This window comes from Crocodylus siamensis, chromosome 5, assembly GCF_052110815.1.
Source record: "Crocodylus siamensis isolate JL-2025a chromosome 5, ASM5211081v1, whole genome shotgun sequence".
In the NCBI taxonomy this organism is placed as follows: domain Eukaryota; kingdom Metazoa; phylum Chordata; order Crocodylia; family Crocodylidae; genus Crocodylus; species Crocodylus siamensis.
Window position 1 is genome coordinate 135415659 of NC_143399.1, and position 20403 is coordinate 135436061.

The 20403-nt window shown below is 42.6% G+C and overlaps 1 protein-coding gene across 4 annotated transcripts in view; it reads left to right on the forward strand.

Annotated features, from left to right (window-relative positions):
- Positions 1–20403, forward strand: part of CAPN7 (calpain 7) — a 44947-nt gene that overhangs the window by 7120 nt on the left and 17424 nt on the right. For all 4 annotated transcript variants that reach the window (XM_090046402.1, XM_090046401.1, XM_090046404.1 and 1 more), the window contains 9 exons: positions 2231–2317; positions 3655–3781; positions 8615–8700; positions 9718–9811; positions 12255–12401; positions 14239–14345; positions 15945–16065; positions 16309–16453; positions 18783–18882. In XM_090046402.1, coding sequence (XP_089902528.1) covers positions 2231–2317; positions 3655–3781; positions 8615–8700; positions 9718–9811; positions 12255–12401; positions 14239–14345; positions 15945–16065; positions 16309–16453; positions 18783–18882 — 1014 coding nt within the window. The remainder of the gene's footprint in view (positions 1–2230; positions 2318–3654; positions 3782–8614; positions 8701–9717; positions 9812–12254; positions 12402–14238; positions 14346–15944; positions 16066–16308; positions 16454–18782; positions 18883–20403) is intronic.

Here is a 20403-nt window from a genome sequence, read left to right on the forward strand (position 1 = left end):
GCATTAACTCATTCTAAAACGTTATTATAATAAATACAATGGCTCCTGTTCAGACTGTGCTCTCTTTTAAGGTATATTTAATAGAAGTCCTTGATACTGATTAAATATTTTGTGGGGGGTTTTTCCTGTAGAACATAGAAAGCAGTCATGTTTAATCAGCTCTCATCATTTTTCAGGCATGACATCTGACTCTTATCCCCATGGTACCAGCCTCACAGTCCACATACCACCTATTTAGTCCCCACTCCCAGTTTCCCCACTTCACTCACCTGTCATGCCTTGATGAAATTGCAGTGGTCAGTCCCTGGAGGAAGAAGGGCTTTGGCCAGGTGTAGCACCTCTCACATCTAAGACCTTTCAGTTTCTAACGGCACATGGTCTCCTACAGGTGGTCCTCCTGTCTACAGCGTCCTTTACCATATGTTAACCATCCTGATAATTTGGCTGTGTTAGCTTCTCTGGCCTTCTGTGCTAGGAGATCTGCTTTCCTCCACTGCCAGAGCCAAATACTAAGGCCCCTTCCTTCAGGGAAGGGGCCTCCTAATCTGGTTCAACTCTCTTAAAGGGCCCTTCCCATTTCTCCTGGTACATGGGGTCTGAAAGGAAGCCTGTTGCACACGGTTTCTAAGCACTTTCTCAGCTGCTGCTTTTCACTGTTTCTGGCACTGGTTATGCAGTTAAAAAGAACATATTTACATTACAGAGTAAAAAGTATAGCTGAAATATGTGCTTAACTCGTATGTAGATAACTGATGTTTGCTATAATGTAAAAATAAGCAGAAAGTTGGGACTGGTGGTGTTACATAGTTACATGAACTATACTGTTTGTCTGGTATGCATATACATGAAGTACATTGTTCCCTTTTGTCAGATTTCAGTGGGAGTAAGATCAGGCATCCAAACTAAGCTCTTTAGCATTCAACAAACGATAAAAATATATTATTCTCGCATCAAATTACAAGCATTGAAAAAGCCATCAGATGCACCTTCCAAAGAGCATTGTCTGGACAGATGCTTTCCATTTGCATTGTCAAACATAATATTTGCATATGAGGTATTGGTGGAAATTGATTGTGCTTATCATTATGCAGGATTGGGCATGTAGAACATAAAAGCCTCATGAAAAGTTCCTTTAAATTGATGAAGTTCTTCCACTGTTAAGCAGATTGTAGATGTGGCCCAAGAGAGAGAACTTTGCATAGAAAAAGTTGAACATTTGTATTACCTATTTCTATTTTTATTACTAGTTTTCCTTTTTTAATTTAACTAGCATGAGTGAAATGTATATTTAAAAAAAGCCTTCAAATATTTTTTCTTTTAGTTTTGAAAATACTTTACCCCTTTTGCCTGCTGTTTACTGCCTAGAAGTTCAAGGTTGTAACTGAAACTTAGACTGTGTCCAGATTCACATCCATTAGTACTTATTTCTTGATTCTCACAGCTGTACAGTAAGAGCCCACCCCACCCCCCAGTTAGCCCAGCACTCTGTGTACTTGACTGTCCCATTAAAAATACACCTCCATTTTTTGTATATGTGCTTTTACCATTTGACTAAAGGTGTTGGACATATGAACAATTGTGAAGTAAAAGGGGACAGGGCAGCAACAGCTGCTCTGCGTTAAGTGCTTGGGTGTCTGATTTTGCCTGGTGGTAAGTGGAAGCTAATATATGCAATAATTTACTCATGAAGAATACACTACTGCAATTCAGCTTCTACCTAACATGGGGTAAAACAGGCCCAGGGCCAGTTACTGCAGAGCAGCTCTGCCTCCTCTCTCCCCACGGTACTTGTTTGTTACAGTGTCTGTATCGTAAGTGAATAGAAGCACTCCTCTTATCAATAAAAGTACGAACAAACAGAAAAGCCATGTGGTCAACTTAGTTTCCAGTCTACTCCAATAGACTGATTTGGTGGAACTAAGAGGCTTGAAAAATCATAGATACTGCAGAGAAAGTTGAATATGACCATTGTGCAGGGGCCTGTTTGTCTGTGTGTGCTTGTGTGTGTATTTGCAGATTTGGACAACCCAACAAGTACTCCAGCTTTAGAAAGCTGTCTCTTGTGGAACTTACTTTGTATTCAAATGGTGGAAATTTGCCAGTCTCTAGACATCTCCTTTCATTAGTTTCACTGTTACTTCCTGGATCCTAGTCTTTGAAAGGCTGTAAAATTAAATAGATCAAGATGTTGCACTTCGATGTTTATAACCACTTGTTCTCTTATGTGCAGAAAGACCTCAAAGATAAATGGTATTGAGTATGTCCCTTTCATGAGTGTTGACCTGAGGGAGCGTTTTGCCTTTCCAATGCCATTTTCGTAAGTAAAATTTGGTACCTATACTTTCTTTTGCTTGTGTTTCCCCAGATTTTTCCTGTTTTCCTTGTTTGGTTTCTTTTTGCAAACTCCAGATTGTTTTAGTACTAATTAAATCATAAGTCATGCAGAAAATGCACAGTTGCTGTTCAGTAGGGGTGGCAGGACGTATAAGCTGGTCTGATAACAAAGGAGAGTGGTAATTGTTATACCAGGGATGTCGGGGGCAAAACTGTCAGAGCTCAGCTCCAGTTTTCAGAATGACTAGGGCTTTGGGTACCCTTGCCTCTTCCCCCCTTTTTTTTGGGTGCCCAGGTCCTGACACTTTAATGGAGCCTGATTTTATTTTTTAAGGAAGTGCTGAACACCTAGCTTCTGAAAATCAGGATCTTCTTGCCCCCCGAAGTTTACATTTGAGCAGCCAAGACCAGCAGTGAACTGAAAATCCTGGTCTTCCTTTTGTACTTTCCAGGCACATCTAGATAAGCATGTATGTGCAGGCATTTGCTGCACTGCTAACTTACAGCACAGTGGGGGGAGGTGGGGGGTTTACACCAGGAGATCCCAGTGTCAAACCTGTGCCAGAAAAAAAAGTAGTGCGGTGCACATAGTGGCAGCATGCACTGCCCAAAACCAGAGCTTGGCTGGCTAGAGCCATGTCCCAGTTGCTGGCCACGCTTCATATGGCCGGATTGCTGCCACTGGAGCCCTAGGAGACTCTAGGTCCCTTGGTAAGGCTGCTGGGGCCAGTAGAAGTGCTGGCCTTATCCTCCCCTACTCCATCCATGGCATCTTGCCGTGTGCCAGAGCGCACATGCAGGGGTGTTCCCTGGGGACAAGTAGCAGTGGCACAAATACGTGCTGCTGTAGGTTGTCCCCAGAGGACACACATGCTTGTTTGTCTGGACATACTTTCTGAGGTGCTGTATTCATGTTTACCCTGCTGCGTGGTTTTTTCTTTTTAACCCTGTTATACAATATCACTTTCAGTCTCTTAGGAAAACATTGGACTTGAGGTTTTTAACTGTAAACCTGATGCTTTCTCCAGAGCTTTTTCTTCAGTGTGGAAGTGTGGCTTAATAGACAGAGTACAGGCCAGGCTTCAGAAACATAGAGGGGGGAGGGGTCATAGCATTGCCACTAGCCAGGGTTGCCTGCATTTACTTCAATTTTGTGTAACTGGTTGAATGCTTTATAAAATTTTAAAGTTCAATAAAACAATGAAAATATCAGGAGGTAAGGAATCATAGTATCTTGTAACTGCCAGGCTGGGATATACTGTGAAAGGATGTTTCTGTTCCATTTTTGGCTTATTGAAACTATCTTCTTTTTGACTCCAGAGATAAATGTGGCAAATTACCACTGTCCCCCAAGCAAAAGGCAATTTTTGCCAAATGGGTACGGCCTGATGACCTAACAAATAACCCTATAATGATCTATACGGTGTCAAGTTTCAGCATAAAGCAGGTAAGCTGTTTCTAAAATGAAATGTATGTAATTTATTTTGACTGTATTGCAGAATGAGTCTAGAGCCTTTTAAGAAATGTCAATGTGCTAGTGAAAAACCTAGCAAGTGGAAAAAATTTGTTTTGCCAACTTGAGACAGTAAATTTAATTTGGTGCGAATCACTTGACTTGTGTTTAAGATTGCAAGAATGAATGGAAGGATGAAGGCAGGAATAATAACTGGTGTTTCCTGGACATAAAGGGATTTGGAGTAGACAAATGTAGCTATAGATACCACAGACAATAATGCAGTTCTATACTTTAAGTAACTGTCCTTCATGCTTTTAAGAAGCAATAGCCATTGATCTCCTACCTTGATTCTCAGCCATGGTCCTCCATCAGCCTGAACTGCTGCCAGATCCTTTTAGGGGTGTCCTCAGGTCTTGCACAGTGTGAGTACTGTTGGATGTACAAACATCTACACATGATTCCCAAGATAAACCCACAGATACTGAATAGGACTCCATAGTGACAGACACATGACCTGTTGTGGTCTTTCCGAGTTCTTTTCAATAGAAAAACTGGTCTATTATTTTTTTCATAGTCAAAAAATGAGTGGAGCTAGAGCTGACATTTTCCAAGGAGCACCTTAAGGTTAATGAGGAGTGCCTTGAGTTAAAAAAGGCTGAGAACCACAAGGACAAAAGTAGGCAGAGTAGAGGGTGGTCTGACTTGTATAAAGGAGGATTGAAAATGTTAACGCTGAAAATTTAAAATAATCATTTTGGACCAGGAACACACAGAGCTACAGAGTTTGTCCTGTCTTGTCTGATCTGAAACATCATCCTCCCATGCAACCACAGGATTGTAGCAACCGTCATTTAACTAGCTTTAAGCTTTCCACAGTTCCACGTTCCTGAGAGTATTAAGTTTGTACCCCGAACATTTGTTCCCTAACATCAAGCTTTTATGTATATACTTATTAAAACTTACATAATATTTAACCTGATGTTTAAGTGACTGTCCCTCCTAATCATTAAGTAAGAAAATACAGGTTTCCCTCGCTTTAAGCTGTACATGTGTTCCTGGAAAATGACACACAACTCGAATTCACATAAAGGGAACCCACTTTACAATGTAGCAAATAGGGATACGTTCCAAGACTTCAACTGTACTGACCCATTTCTACCACAAGACAATTTCTTGTACTTTCCAACAACAGTCAGTACACACAAGCACAGGGCACTATTATAATGGGAATGGCAACTACAGAAACACGGGTTGCAGACAATGAGCAAGGAGCATATAGGAGACTATATTTTGGTGCTTGTCACTCCCACAATGCACCGCGGAAAGCAGCTGACTGCAGGTTTCTACCACACAGATTATATAACAGTGAATTTACCTTGCATATAACAAATTTTTGTTATAAAAAGGGTCATCCCGTAAGAGTGAATTTATGCATACAGAACCCACATAAAGCAAGGGAAACCTGTAAAAGTAAAAATACCTTCAGTTTTCATTAATCGGAGACAGATTTCTTTTGAAGTTGGCAACAGTTCTGTACTTAACCTTTTCTAAGTGCTTTTTCCATCCTAAAGCCATTATTGCCCCGTTCATAAACTGACATCAATCAGAATTCATAAATTTCATAGACATCAGGGCTGGAAGGGACCTCAGGAGATCATCGAGTCCAGCCCCCTGCCCAAAGGGCAGGAAGTCAGCTGGGGTCATAGGATCCCAGCAAGATAAGCATCCAATTTACTCTTGAAGGTGTTCAACGTAGGTGCTTGAACCACCTCCGCTGGCAGACTGTTCCAGACCTTGGGGGCTCGGACAGTAAAGAAATTCTTCCTTATGTCCAGCCTGAAACGGTCTTGCAGGAGTTTGTGACCGTTCGACCTCGTCATCCCTTGGGGCGCTCTGGTGAACAGACGTTCCCCCAGATCCTGGTGGTCACCCCGATAAACTTATAGGTGGCCATCAGATCACCCCTGAGCCTGCGCTTTTCCAGGGTAAAGAGTCCCATGGCTCTCAGCCTGTCATCGTAAGATCTGTTTTCCTGACCTCTGATCATGCGTGTGGCTCTCCTCTGGACTCCCTCAAGCTTCTCCACATGGTTTTTGAATTGTGGAGCCCAAAACTGGACGCAGTACTCCAGCCGAGTACAAGGGGAGAATGACGTCCCGGGATTTGCTCGAGAAGCATCTATGGATGCACGCCAGCATTTTGGTCGCTTTACTAGCCGCAGCATCGCATTGCAGGCTCGTGTTCATCTTGTGGTCAATGATGACCCCCAAGTCTCTTTCTTCTGTAGTGCTAACCAACGTAGCACTGCCGAGCCTATAAGGATGCTGCAGGTTTTTCTTCCCAAGGTGGAGAACCTTGCATTTTTCGGTGTTTAACACCATCAGGTTCTCGTCTGCCCATTTGCTGAGCTTGTCAAGGTCAGCCTGGATCACCCGCCTGTCTTCTGGGGTGGATGCTTTGCCCCAAAGTTTGGTGTCATCGGCGAACTTGGCCAGTCCACTCCTGACTCCAATCTCCACATCGTTAATGAAGATGTTGAATAGTATGGGTCCCAGGACAGAGCCTTGAGGGACCCCACTGGTCACAGGGCACCATGATGAGTGACTGCCATCAATTACAACCCTCTGGGTCCGACCACGGAGCCAGTTTCCCAGCCAGCAGATCGTGGTGGAGCCAAGGCCACAAGTGGCCAGTTTGGCCAAGAGGTGATCGTGGGATACCAGATCAAAAGCTTTTTTGAAGTCAAGATATATGACATCAATCTCTTCTCCCTTGTCCAGGTGATAGGTGACCTGGTCATAGAAGGAAATGAGATTGGTCAAACAAGACCTACCCGCAACAAACCCATGCTGGCTATCCCTTAGGATGTTAGCCTGGGCCAGTCCATCAAGGATGGCCTCCTTAATAAACTTTTCTAAGATCTTCCCCAGGATAGAAGTCAGGCTAATGGGCCTGTAGTTAGCCGGATCCACTCTCCTCCCTTTCTTGAAGATCGGCACCACATTGGCCTTCTTCCAGTCTTCGGGCACTACACCAGAGCGCCAGGAGTTTTCAAAGATCCGTGCCAGGGGCTGGGCTATGACGCTCGCCAGCTCCTTGAGTACCCTGGGGTGCAGATTGTCAGGGTCGGCTGACTTGAAGGTATCCAGCTTCTCAAGGTGTTCCTTCACAAGGTCAGCGTTTATGGAGGGTAGCGGATCCCCATCACCCGGATCTCCCTGTCCCATAGCAGGCATGGGCGTCCCATGGGACTGATGAAAGACTGACGCAAAGTACCTATTTAATAGGTTGGCTTTTTCCTGGGTGTCAGTTGCCCCATCTGGTTTAGCAGGGGTCCAACATTGCCCTTGCTTTTCCTCCGGTTCCCCACATATCTGAAAAAGGATTTTTTGTTGTCCTTGATGCTTGAAGCTAGTTGGAGTTCAGTTGCAGCCTTGGCTTTCCTGGTTTGCTCCCTGCAGGACCGGACCAGCGCAGAATAATCCTCCTTGGAGGTGAATCCCGTCCTCCACCCTTTGTAGGCTTTCCTCTTTAGCCGCAGGAGGTCCACTAGGTCCCTAGAGAGCCAGGAGGGCTGCTGTGCCTTCTTGCTGCCTTTCCTCCATGTTGGAATAGATTTAGCTTGTGCATTGAGGATCGCTTCCTTGAGAAGCAACCACTCTTCTTGAACTCCCATCTCCCTGGGGTCATGGTTCCTGAGGGCCTGACCGACAAGCCTCTTGAGCTTGTTAAAGTCGGCTTTTCTGAAGTCAAGGACTTCTGTGTTGCTGACTGACTTGCCAGCTTTACGGCGGATGGTGAAGATGATCAGCTTGTGGTCGCTGTCACCCAGCTTCCCATCGATCACTAGGTCGCCGATTAGGTCATCCCCCGTAGCCAGTACCAGGTCGAGCAGTGGCAGTAGTCCCCCCATCCCCCAGCGGGCTTAGTTTAAAGCCTGGTGGAGCAGGTCAGCCAGCCTGGCTGAGAAGAGCCTCCTCCCCAGGGAAGAGAGGTGGAGGCCATCTCTTCCCAGCAGCTCGCTGCCTCTCTCACCAAAGAGTGGGCTGTGGTCATGGAGGCCAAAGCCTTGCCGATGACACCAGCTCCACAGTCTTCGGTTCACTGCGTGGATCCTCCTCTCCCTCCTCAGCCCATAGCCCGAGACTGGGAGCATCGACAAAAACACCACCTGAGCTCCCAGACCCCTAAGCCCCGCTCCCAACTCCCTGTAGCACCTCATGACCTGGCGGGGGTGCTCCGAGCCGTGTCATTGGTGCCCACGTGAATAAGGAGCATGGGGTAGTGGTCTGTGGGCCGGAGGAGCTGCGGGATCCTCTCCGCAATGTCTCGGATGCGGGCCCCCGAGAAGCAGCAGACTTCCCCGGCTAAGGGGTCAGGGCGGCAGATTGCCCCCTCAGTGCCCCGCAGGATGGAGTCTCCCACAACAAACACCTTTGATCAAGCCTTGAATTGATCAAGCCTGTCAAAATACTTAGTCATATTCCTGTGAGAGTAAGTTCAAATTTAAGCCATGTAAAGGGGAGTAAAAGTGAGACCTTTAGAAGTGCAGTGGGCTTCTCCTAACATAAAGGCTTTGTTTGAAGTCCTTTTTGAAAAGTGAGTCTTTTCTTCCATTGGGCTCAAGTTGCACAAAATTGGTGATTTAAAGAAGAGTCTCAAATGTGTGTGAATATGTTACAGAAGCTCAGGAAATATTTGTCTCTGGTTGTCCTCCAGTGAATTCCTGCTTCTGACTTAGTGCCTCCCTTAATTCAAAACTCTTTTTTATTCCTTAAAGTAACTGCTGCTTGACCATTTTGAATATTCCTTTTTCACTCCTAGACAATAGTATCTGATTGTTCCTTTGTGGCATCACTGGCTATCAGCGCAGCGTATGAGAGGCGGTACAACAAAAAGCTAATTACAAGGTACATAAAATATTGTTGGTAATGGTGCATGCTTTTAAAACCTGCCTTATGGTTTAGGTTATAACTGCAACAAGACTATATTATGGAAGTGATCATTTAAATTTATATAGGTGTGTATGCATGAAGCTGAGGTACCACAGTTTTTATAACTAAGTCAAAATTTAAGATGTCTGTTTCAAAATTCTCAAGTGTGACTACTTGGATATCTGACATTTTGGTACTAGATTAAAAGTGGTCATACCTTCAGAGCTGCTGAATATCTGCTGCTCTCCTGACCTGCTCTGAGATTTGTGTGCTCCCACCACTTTTGAAAATGAAGCAACCTATAGGGAGATGCATAAAATGAAGGTCTCAATTTATGAACAATTTGGGTTTTTTTAACAATCTCATTTTGGTATTCTGTAAGCATGAATCATTGACTTGCTGACATAGTAAAGTATAGAAACTGCTGCACAACTGATGCAACAGTATTGTTAAGTGGACCTGAGAGAACATTGTTTGTGATAGGCTTGAACCTGTGGTGAGCTCCACATGATATCGGGCCACATAATATTTATTGTACGATCAGGGCTGATGTGCTTGGTTTTTTTTCAGTTTTGTGTTTTGATTGGTATTTCTTTAACACCTTTCCTTTAACTATCCCTAAGCAATGGCCTTCTGAAAATGTCTTTGTTCTTTGATTTCCTGTGGATTCAGGGACATGTATTTACCATTAAAAGAATTTGCTACAATTGCTGGATTATCTGTCAGTCAATGACTTGATGCTTGAGTTGTTTCCATTTCTATTAAATGGAGAGTAACTGCAGCAAGTATAATGCATGTATAATGTATACATATCTTGTTTGAGAAACAAACTCAAATTTATTTTAAAATATAGTTTTATACAGTAGTTCTGGCAACTTCAGATGATAGCATAAACTGTACATCCCAGGCATAGATCAAATTAATGTAATGCTTCCAGCCATCATGTAGATGATTTAGAACTATATAGTAATTTATACCTTTTTTTCTTTGTAGCATAATTTACCCACAGAATAAAAAAGGAGAACCTGAATATAACCCATGTGGGAAGTATATGGTAAAGCTTCATATCAATGGTGTCCCTAGAAAGGTAAATAGCTTTTAGAAAGAACAGCATAATTATTATGTAAACTTGAGACTTTGGAACTGAAAAACATCCTTTACTTTGATAAATTTATTCTGGTTTTACAATGTGTGATAGACTGCTGGTGTCCAATCATGCTATCATGCAACCTGGTACTCTGAGTTAGAAGCATTGAAGGCATTGGGATTCTCTTGTGAATAGATTACATATGATGGAAAAATGGGCCATAAAAATGTGCTATGTTAATTGTGTATAGCACTTAGAGATGAATATCTGGATAAGGCAGAGATGTTAGTGAACCCAGTAGACTACTACGGGAGTAAAAATTGCCCATATTGAAACAACTATTCTGTCTAATCTATAATAATAATAATAATAGGCTTATTCTGTCTGTGATTTTTCTCGGCAGCCAATCACAATGCTTACTGAAACAACCAATCAGAATGCTCCGGACAAACAGAATAAGTGTGTTGTTATAGATCCTAAGGCATTTCAAACAAATATGCAGACAAGTCAGAGTTAGAGTAAAGCCCCAGGGGGGAAAAATGGTAAGGGGTCAGCTTTTTTTTTCTTTTTCCCCCTGGAGTCTGCTGGCCTATCCGCAACCGGGGGGTGAGCTGCGGCACCCCTTGGGACCACCCAGCTGGGATATCAGCAGGTGGGTGCTGTCCGGGGGGCACTTCCACCACAGAGGGAAGCATCAGGGTCCCCTGCAGCTCAGGTTCTGCGCAACCTGCCGGCTGGTTGTGGGAGACACAGTTAGACTCCGGGGGGGAGGAAAAAAAGAAGCCCCTCACCACTTTTTCTTTGGCAGATCCTGCCTCTGCAATTTGCCACCAGGTCACACAGCCCCTGAGCTGTGGGTGGTGGGGGGGGCCTGGTGTTTCCTTCCATGGCGGTGGTGCCCCCCAGGGCCACCCAGGCAGGGTGCTAGCTGTGCAGGTGTAGCCCCAGCTCACAGGCAGCACCCACCAGATCCAGCAGTGCGTGGAATGCTTGGGGAATCTTGGGCTTGGCGGGCTTCCAGCGCTTTGTGCACCATCCCTGCCACCTGGGACCGCCTGGGAACGATCTGCTGCCCCAGGAGGGCGGCTGGGTGTGCTGGCAGCCAGAGAAGGTGGCGCAGATGGTACATGGGATACAAGAAGCCTACCAAGCCTGAGCATTCCCCGAGCACACTCAGACTTCCAGCTCCCCGTGCACCATCCCCATTGTCTTCTCCAGATAGGGCCCTTGTACACATGAGGAATATCTCTGTAGTTTGTTACGTAGCAACCTAAAATACATGGGATGTGTTTTAGTTTGCTCCTCTGTAAAATCATTTAAATTGTAACTCGCCACCAAATGTGTACACTGTTATGTAATGAAATCATTAAAAAGGGCAGGTAAACCACTGAAGGGGGCAGTTTCCTCATGTGTACTAGGGCCCTCTTATTCTATGACTATAAACAAGTGACAAGGTCAGACTTTTGACAAAATGTCTTTATATTCCTAAGCCTGTGTTTACACATGGACGGCTTTATGTAGCCTTTTCGAGGGTGAGAAGTTTTGATTCCGTTAAAGTATTCAGTCATAGGATAACTACAAATCCTGCATTTAAAGAAATACTTTTGTAATAAAAATTTAATTGCAAATGTTTTGCAGGTTTCAGCTAATTTTAAAATAGAATGTTAGTGGTTCAAAACTGTGTAATTTGGATTTTCCAGTGAGAGAGAGGGAGAATATTTGAAGTGCTAAGAATGAGAGTTGAAGGTCATGGGTGCAGTGTCCCATGTGTCAGGTGACAGTCTTGAGCCACATGAGGCTCCTGCCACTCGGACAGTGTTCCCTAGTAGGAGACTGCAGTAGGTGTGATTGTCACCTACTATAGGATGATTCTGTTCCTGTGAGTGTTTGTTTTCCATTTTTTCTGCATCCCTATCATAAAACTTATTAAACATTAAAGCCATAGCCTTAGCCCAGAGGTGGTCCTTCCTTTGAATAAACTAATCATTTTTTCTGATGCACTCCAAAGTTCACTTCCTAGAATCGGGGCTTCCTGATAACCAGTCAGGTGCTCTCCCTAGTATGCTACCCTGCTGTGTCATGACTTGATTGTTCAGTTTTAACTGTGGAACAAAGGTCAGGTTTCTAGCAGTTTGATAGCAAATATGATGATGGGAGTTAGGAATACAGCCTCTGAATTAGAACTTCCTAGACCTTAAATGCTGAGAGCTGCAAGTGAGAGGAACAGTGTAAAAAAATAAATAAACTCTGGTCAGACACAATTCACTCTCCTTTTCTGCAACTGTGACATGGAGGAGACTGGGTCAGATGGACTTATGATCTGACCCAGTAAATGGCAATTTTTATGTTCTTATGAAGAGTTCTTGTGTTTTAAAAGAAACTTAAAACTTCTGAATTATCAGCTGCAAGATAATTTCTGGGGGGTTTTTTTTATTTTGCTTAGGTTATAATTGATGACCAGTTGCCTGTAGACCATAATGGAGAACTTCTTTGCTCTTATTCTAACAACAAAAATGAATTGTGGGTTTCTCTGATAGAAAAAGCTTACATGAAGGTTATGGGTGGATATGATTTTCCTGGATCAAATTCTGTAAGTATCAGGTTATTTTTGACAGGAGATTTAAAAAAAAGTATAATTGTGTTGGTCATCTCATAGCAGATAATTTTCTTTGTAATAGTGAGAAACTTTGAGAATTGCATTTTGTGATCAAGTGCACTAAAAAATTTGTTGCAGACCATGCAAATATTTAAGCATGCAGTTAGCTATAGCCAGTGCAAATAGAGTTGTCCAACTGGGTGAACTGGATTTCTGTGATACTGTCCACCTGGTTACAGCTAACGCATTAATATTTGGAGTTTATGAAAAGTATGCACACTTATTCTTCAGGCTCTTGTATAGTATCTTTCATAAAGCCATACCTTTTGCCTTGTAGCAGTGTCTCTTTTGGTCTCAGTGGGCGCATTTACACGTTCATTTAATTTGCTTTGGGTAATGTGCGTTACGTTTGGTACCTCCATTGTTAGGTATTAGAAAAAGGTGCATTAGCCTATTTTAATGCACATTAGCAAAAGCACATGGGTTTAAAGCACATGCATTAAAATAGGCTAACGTACATCAAAGCACATGTATAGATGTGCCCGGTGTCATTTTTGCTGATAAGATGCATTAGGTGGATTGCACAGGTAGGGAATCAATGCACAAAGCATTTACTATAATTGAATATAAAGTGCAAATACAGTGAATATACAGTATGTGAGTCTATAAATTATTCCATCAAACAGCACAAATTTTTAGAGTCATGGAACCTGCGCTTCATATAGTTTTCTTTAATAACCGCATTATACAGTGCTGTGTCTTAATCTGGGATGCAAAACATTCTTACAAAGAGAACGAGGTCTGTTTTGCAGAACAGAGTAAACTGTCCGTATTCATATGAAGAAATGCTTTCTACCTGTTGACCTTTGACAGCATATTTTTTTAAGTTTTATACCAAGGTTCACATACTGGATGGTACCTTGAAAAATAGATTTCACTGACTGTTCTAGTTGCTCATCTTTCTTAATCTCTTATTGATTATTAGGACAGTCTCAAATCTGGGTGTGTGTAAAGAATAAAGGCCATGCAAGTTTGTTCAAGTTGGTACCATTGTATTGTAGTTCAGAGAACAGAGAAGCTCTCAGTGAGAGAGAACAGCATAAGTGTGTCCTCCTTTCCTGTCATTCTTCAGTTTGCTATTTGAGGAAGCACTTTGACCTGTAGGATTTGTTTTAATAAACATCAGAATTATCAAAAGGAGGACATAACTCCATTTGATTTGTTGTTCTCCAGAGTTTTGTCTACCAGTATTGACTTTAGACAAGATGGGAATTGTATCTGAGTATTTCTAGACCTTGATTTGGCGAAAAGTAGAAAAACAGCTTAGTCTTTTTGTTTGCAAATTATGTCAGTGCTAATTAATATAGCTTTGTTTTGCAGGCCTCTCTCCCATTTATACCTTGTATCTTGGGGACTGGTTAGAGCAAAGTCTAAATAATTTATAATGCACATAAGCTCTAAAGGGCTTTATTTTGGGAACGTGCATTCAGGGACAGAGCTGTGAACCAAATATGCCAGTGGATAATACTTGATTATCAAGTCACCCATTTTGAGATGATAAACTTTCTTGTATAGGATGCACTTCACATAAGAATTTCCAAACTGTATTAATTGAACATAATGTTCCATTAATTCATTTCCTGACATTTTTTTAGGAAGATACTGTAGTATCTTCTCTTTTAGGAAGATACTGTGGGAGCCATTGACCTATTTCATTTGAAGAAAATAAGATGTATTCAGGGTGCAAAACAGTTCTGTTTACACAGAAAGGTTCTTTATAAAATGATAACAGTTCTTTATAATATGCTGAGCAAATGTGTTTTCATTTCAGAATATTGATCTCCATGCACTGACAGGTTGGATACCTGAAAGAATTGCTATGCATTCAGACAACCAAGCTTTCAATAAAGATGGTACTTTCAGAATGCTTTATCAGAGGTAGGCATTTTGTTCTTTTCAATGTGATAGGAGTCTGTAACTGGGAATGTGTGTTCGTTACAAAAAAAAATAGTGTGTAAAATCACAATCATCTCTGTCCTTGGCATCATGTTCACTTAGCGCGTGCTGCCTTAGAGTCCCTCTCTCTTCTTCCCTATGGAATTCACTAGAGGAATAGTCAGCAGTGACTTTGGCAGTAGAATTTTATGCAATAAGGAGGATTTTCTGTTAGGTGTAGATCAAGGTTTTAATAGAACTGTAAAAATTAGCACTTCTCTTCTGTTAGCAGCTTCTGATTTGTTGTGGGGAATGGATGGGCACAGATTTGAAGTCGAGGGGAATGGAAGCCAGTATCCTCCCCCAAGCTAGGTACTGGAAATAATATAAGGAGAAGCAGGGTTTTCCAACTTCATGCAACTTCATAATGGAGCTGCCTTCATAATGGAAAGAAATGCAGGGAACTGTCTGTAATAATGCCACAGAAGTTCTTGATAATGGGAGATTAGTAGATGTGTGAGGGCTAGGGGGTGCACTGCTCCTCTTGGGACCATGATGCTAGTCTTCAAATCTGGTACATCTTTCTTTCGGGATAATGGCATCTTGGGTATAGTTTCCAACTGCATTTTCCTTCTAGTTCCCCCAGACTTGTGTGATTTTTTATTTTTTATTTTTTTTATTTTTTTTATCTGACCAGTTTCTGTTCTCTATTATCAATGTACTAGAAAAGCAATATTAGCTTGCTGAAGATCAGACAAGCAAGACTTGTATACACTTACCTTTTTTTTTCTGTCAGTGCATTTTGCCACTCCTTTCTTCAGAGGATTTGTGATCTCCAGTGACTGCTGATGCAGTCTGAAAGTGTGATTGTATCAAGTGTAGGTATAGATCAGTAGCATGGGTAACAGCAGTGAAGACACATCAGCGCATGTTTCAGCATGAGCTGTACAGGATACTTGAATTGCTAAACTGTTCTAACCATGTCACATTTTGTCACTGTTGTTACATATGCTGGGTAAATTAAAGATAGCATGGGTACTCCAACTTGTGCTGCAGTCATATCCCTGGATTGCATCCCGCCTTCTTAAAGTGTTGGAGGCCAGCTTTACACTAATACAGGCAAGAACCATTTGAGTGTGCAGATGGCCGTCATGGGAATGTGGGAAACATACCTCTTGCCAACATACCTTTCACCTCCGGTCTTTTAAACTTTTGCCTTCAAAATTGCTACTTTAATTTGGTCGTTTGACATTCTCTGTATATCTCAAAAATGGAGAGGATTTATATCATGAAGAATATCTTTAATAAACAGCATAATCAGTATGAGGTTTCTCGAACACTGAGAAACAAAGTTGTCTTTTTCTGCTGCATCCCACACTTTAAATACCAAAAAAAGTGTCACTTGGACTTTCTCTTCTTGGGTTTTTTCAATAGTACCTACCTCAGACAAGAGTACTTGTATCCTGCATCTGTAAAGCAGAGTCTTGGTAACAGACAGGATATAACCAGAGTTCAGTATACAATAAGTGTAATGTTACTATATTCATTTTACACGTGCTAAATGCAACTAAATTCAGCAGTCTCTTTCTCTCTTTTGGCCAGATTTCATAAAGGAGATGTTCTTATCACAACAGCAACAGGAGTAATGTCTGAAAAGGAAGGGGAGAAGTGGGGTTTAGTTCCAACCCATGCATATGCTGTTTTGGATATAAGAGAATATAAGGTATCTAGTAAGACCATTTTGTTTAAAAGGCTGCCTTTTGGATGGTTCTAAGCATAACTGTCCAGTGAGACAGTGGGATTTTGCTCAGACAAGATACTTGATTTTTATCTCATTCAAAACTTTAGTGGGACAAAAACTAATGACATTGTATTTCTTAAGTCTTTAGCCAATCTCTTGCGCAAGAAGAATGTCCCAACAAGATAAAGCAGGTCACTTTTTTTTTTTTTTTAACTGCTCTTTTAGGGACATCGATTCCTCCAGCTGAAAAATCCTTGGAGTCACTTACGTTGGAAAGGAAGATACAGTGAAAATGATATGAAAAATTGGACCCCTGACCTACAAAAATACCTAAACTTCGATCCCAGGACAGCTCAGAAGATTGACAATGGTAATGTGACTTACAGGGTGCTGTCATCTCAAATTCCACTTCTGTTTGTCTGTTTCTTAACTAGTGCTGGTTATAACATTAAAATAAGTGATGGCTTCAAGAGACTACAGAATTTTTTCCAGTGTTTGTTTTAGGCAGTTGAGATCCTGGAGGGTTTGGTGAGGGTTTGCATTTCCTTGGTTTTTTTCTCAGCTGTTCACATAGCAAGGGGAGAGAGAAGAACTAAAGCAAAAGAAGGAAATGAGATACTAAACCAACTAAATGGCAAAGGGATGGAAGTATTTGGTTATTTTAACCCACTGCAGAATTAACTAATCACCTCTCTACAGCCTACCTGAAATCTAGTCAACGATAACTTTTGCTCTGTTTTTAACCTTTGTGTATTTGCTAACCTTGGAATTTAATACATATTGAGAGGAAATATTGTCCACCAGTACACTAATGGATCTTCTGTACTTAATCAGATTGTTCCCTAGCATTCATGGTTAGGTATCCATATATGACACACAAGCAACAGGTTTTCATTTCCTTTCCCCGAAGAGGTTTGAGGCTTGCAATTTTGCTTTCAGTATTTTCTCCTTTATGCTATGCTCTAACAAATCCTTGGTTGCAGGCTGTTGCTGCCTGGAGAACTAGAAATAGTCAGGATTTTTCTTTGACATGCCAATAGTAGTACTCCATAATTCCCTAGACAAATAGTTTTGACCAATGCCAGGTGCTGTTTTGGAACACACCTTCCACAGGGATATAGTATGTGTTGTGCTTGGGAAATCAACAAGGGTCTTCTTGCCTGTGACAGGGCAAAATTGTTGCCAGTACCTGAATGTCCCAGTCACTGTTCAGCTTCAGAAACAATGCAGCTTTTCTTCTGTATCCTCATTTGCATCCCTTTCTGCTCAGCTTTGTCTATCACATCTTTTTTAGCGAAAGATAGACACACAGGCTCTGAATGGTATAATGAGCCAGGTAGAAAAAGCATTGACTTTTTAGCAGAATACCACTATCCTGGCTGTCTGGCTTTGATTTTTCAGGAAACATAGCAAATTGATCAGTTACTGATGAATTATTGCCTGACAGTCCATCAGCTTAAATCTGTAGGCTCTGAAACTGAGTTAATTTAAAGGGCGTAATTTTTTTCTGATTGGATTTGTATCTAACCAGTCTCACCAGCAAATGTACAAATGTGATAACTGATACAAAAAGATGCATAGTTATCTTCTTCAGTGTTAGGATTTTGTGTGGGTACTGCTAGCATATAGAGAATTTAAGCTCATTTCGTTTCTATTTCTGTCATTGATGGATGCAGTTGGATTATGTGGGAGAGCCTACTAATTGCACATGAATATTATAATAAAGCAAATGCCGGTGTACTAAAGAGGAGCCAAATGGATGTTGAGTGAATAGAATGTCAGGGAGAGGTTTCAAGTACTGCCGTGCTGATGGACTTCCCTATCGGGGGGGCTGGGACTGTGTGCTGGATAAGTGGCAGTCCCTTCTAATTAGGGTGACCAGATTATGGTTAAGGGAATCTGAGACTGGGGGGGGGCACCACTGCATACGCATGCACACACCCTGACCCCATGGCTCCTAGGAATCCTGAGGGCAGACTGGGACAGCACAGAGGCCAGGGCTGGGCAGAGGCTGGACCCGACAGGGAGTAGTCCCTCCTCCCTCACCACATGCAGCCCAGGCCTCAACAGCAGCCATCCTGGCTCCATGTGCAGGTTCCCTAGCCCTGGCTTACCCCACCCCAGGCACGAGGAGCAGCGCCCAGCCCAGCCTGCCCCCACCCACCTTCCAGTCTCTGCTTAGGAGGAGCTGGGTCAGGCACTGTGGGTGGCAGCAGCCTCCGCCTCTGCTTGCAGCAGCCAAATCCCAGGACTTTTGCTGCAGTTTACACAAACTAGCCCAGCAGCATATGAAATCCAGGACATATTGTCACTCTATTCAACCAAAAGTCCATTAGAAATAGGTAGAAAATGGGGAACTGGAATGGTCAAGCGGAGGGAAACCAGTTCTTCGGAGGTGATGGGGATTCTCACGCCTCAGCTCAGTGCTCCAGAATGGACAATATCTTAATGGCTGAGGAAAACCAGCAGCCTTGCTGATGGGCACATACAGTAACCATGTGGCTAGGTCTTAGTACTGCTCCAGTTTACCATTCAAGCCTGTTCTGGAGGTTACTTTGATGAGAGGGAAAGCATCTATATTAAGACTTGCAAGGAATTTAGGTTTTATACAGATCCCATAGTTTTTGGAATGAGGGTCATGCAAAATGAATAAAACCAAGATATTATTTTAAAACAATGAAAAATGTTTTTTTTTGTAGGGATATTCTGGATTACCTGGGAGGATCTCTGCCAGTATTATGATGTTATTTATTTGAGTTGGAACCCAAGTCTTTTTAAAGAATCTACATGTATTCACAGGTTGGTCCACAGAAACTTCTGATATTAAACTCCCAACATTTGAATAAGTTTGGTTTTTAGTGCATGTTACACTGATGATTAAAACTGTTGATGTGGTGCTTCCCTCCTTTCTGTACTCCTCTGTCCCTGGGATGTGACCATTAGATGGAGTCAGGTTCTGAATGGAAAGGCAGAATGGCCCAATTTAACAGCTATGGTCTGGATTATGTTTGAAAATACTGTGCCCCTCCTCTGACCGTAGACGATGTACTCTGTTTAAAGATGTTGCAGGGTTAATCATAACCCTTGTGAGGGCACATAAATAGTAGAATTTTTACCTATAGGGACATAGGGAGCAAGAAAAAATCAAGCTCTACTGTGGTACCCCTACTGGACACAGAGGGGAAGCCCACAGTTGACCCCTGTGAAAAGCAGAGCTCCTTAATAATTACTTCACATCAGTTTTCCTGAAATCAGGCGAGAACTGGTCATCAAACTAGGGGCGCAAGGAATACAGCAATGACAGTGGTCCTCATAAAATCAGTCCAAAACAGGTGATGACACTCTTAGATCATTTGGATGTTTTCAAGTCTCCTGGTCCAGCAACCTTCACCCAAGAGTGCTGAAAGAGCTTGCCAAGCTCATAGCAGTGCCTCTGGCGAGGCTGTTCGAGGAGACGTGGAACTCGGAAGTTTGTCCCCCACAACTGGAAAAAGGCAAACGTGATTCCCATCTTTAAGAAGGAAAAGGGGGATGACTCTGCCAACTATAGACCGGTCAGTCTGACTTAGGTCCTGGGGAAGATCTTTGAAAAAAACTGTCAAGGAGGCCATCAACCACAAGCTCACATCTGGTAGGGTATTGAAAAGCAACCAGCATGGCTTTGTAGAGGGGAGGTCATGCCTAACAAACCGGGTGTCCCTTTATAACTAACAGCTGGACATGGGACAGGAGGTGGATGTCATCTACCTAAATTTCAGCAAGGTCTTTGATACGGTTGCCCATGAAGTCATCTCAGTTAAGTTGGAGAGTTCTGGCCTAGACCAGGCTACAGTGAAGTGGGTTTGGGAACTGGCTCAGCAGCTGATCTCAATGAGTTGTAATTGATGGGGTGGCATCATCCTGGAAGGCCATCTCCAGTGGTGTACCACAGGGGTCAGTGCTCAGGCCTGTGCTTTTTAAGATCTTTATTAATGACCCTGGATGAGGGAGTAAAAAAGTGCAATGATTAAGTTTGTGGATGATACCAACCTGTGGGGACAAGCATACATCAGCGGACAGGTCAAGGATTCAGGAAGACCTTGACAGGCTGGTTCTATGGGCTGAACAAAACCGTTTAAGGTTCAACAGGGACAAATGCCGGGTTCTTCATCTGGGTAGGAAGAACCCTCACCATATCTGTACAGTGGGTGGTGGTTCACTTGGCTGACACTGCATCTGAAAGGGACCAAGAGGTGACAATCGACCGGAAGATGAATATGAGCCACCAGTGTGACAAAGTTGCCAACAGAACAAATAGAAGTCTGGTGCGCATCAGCAGAT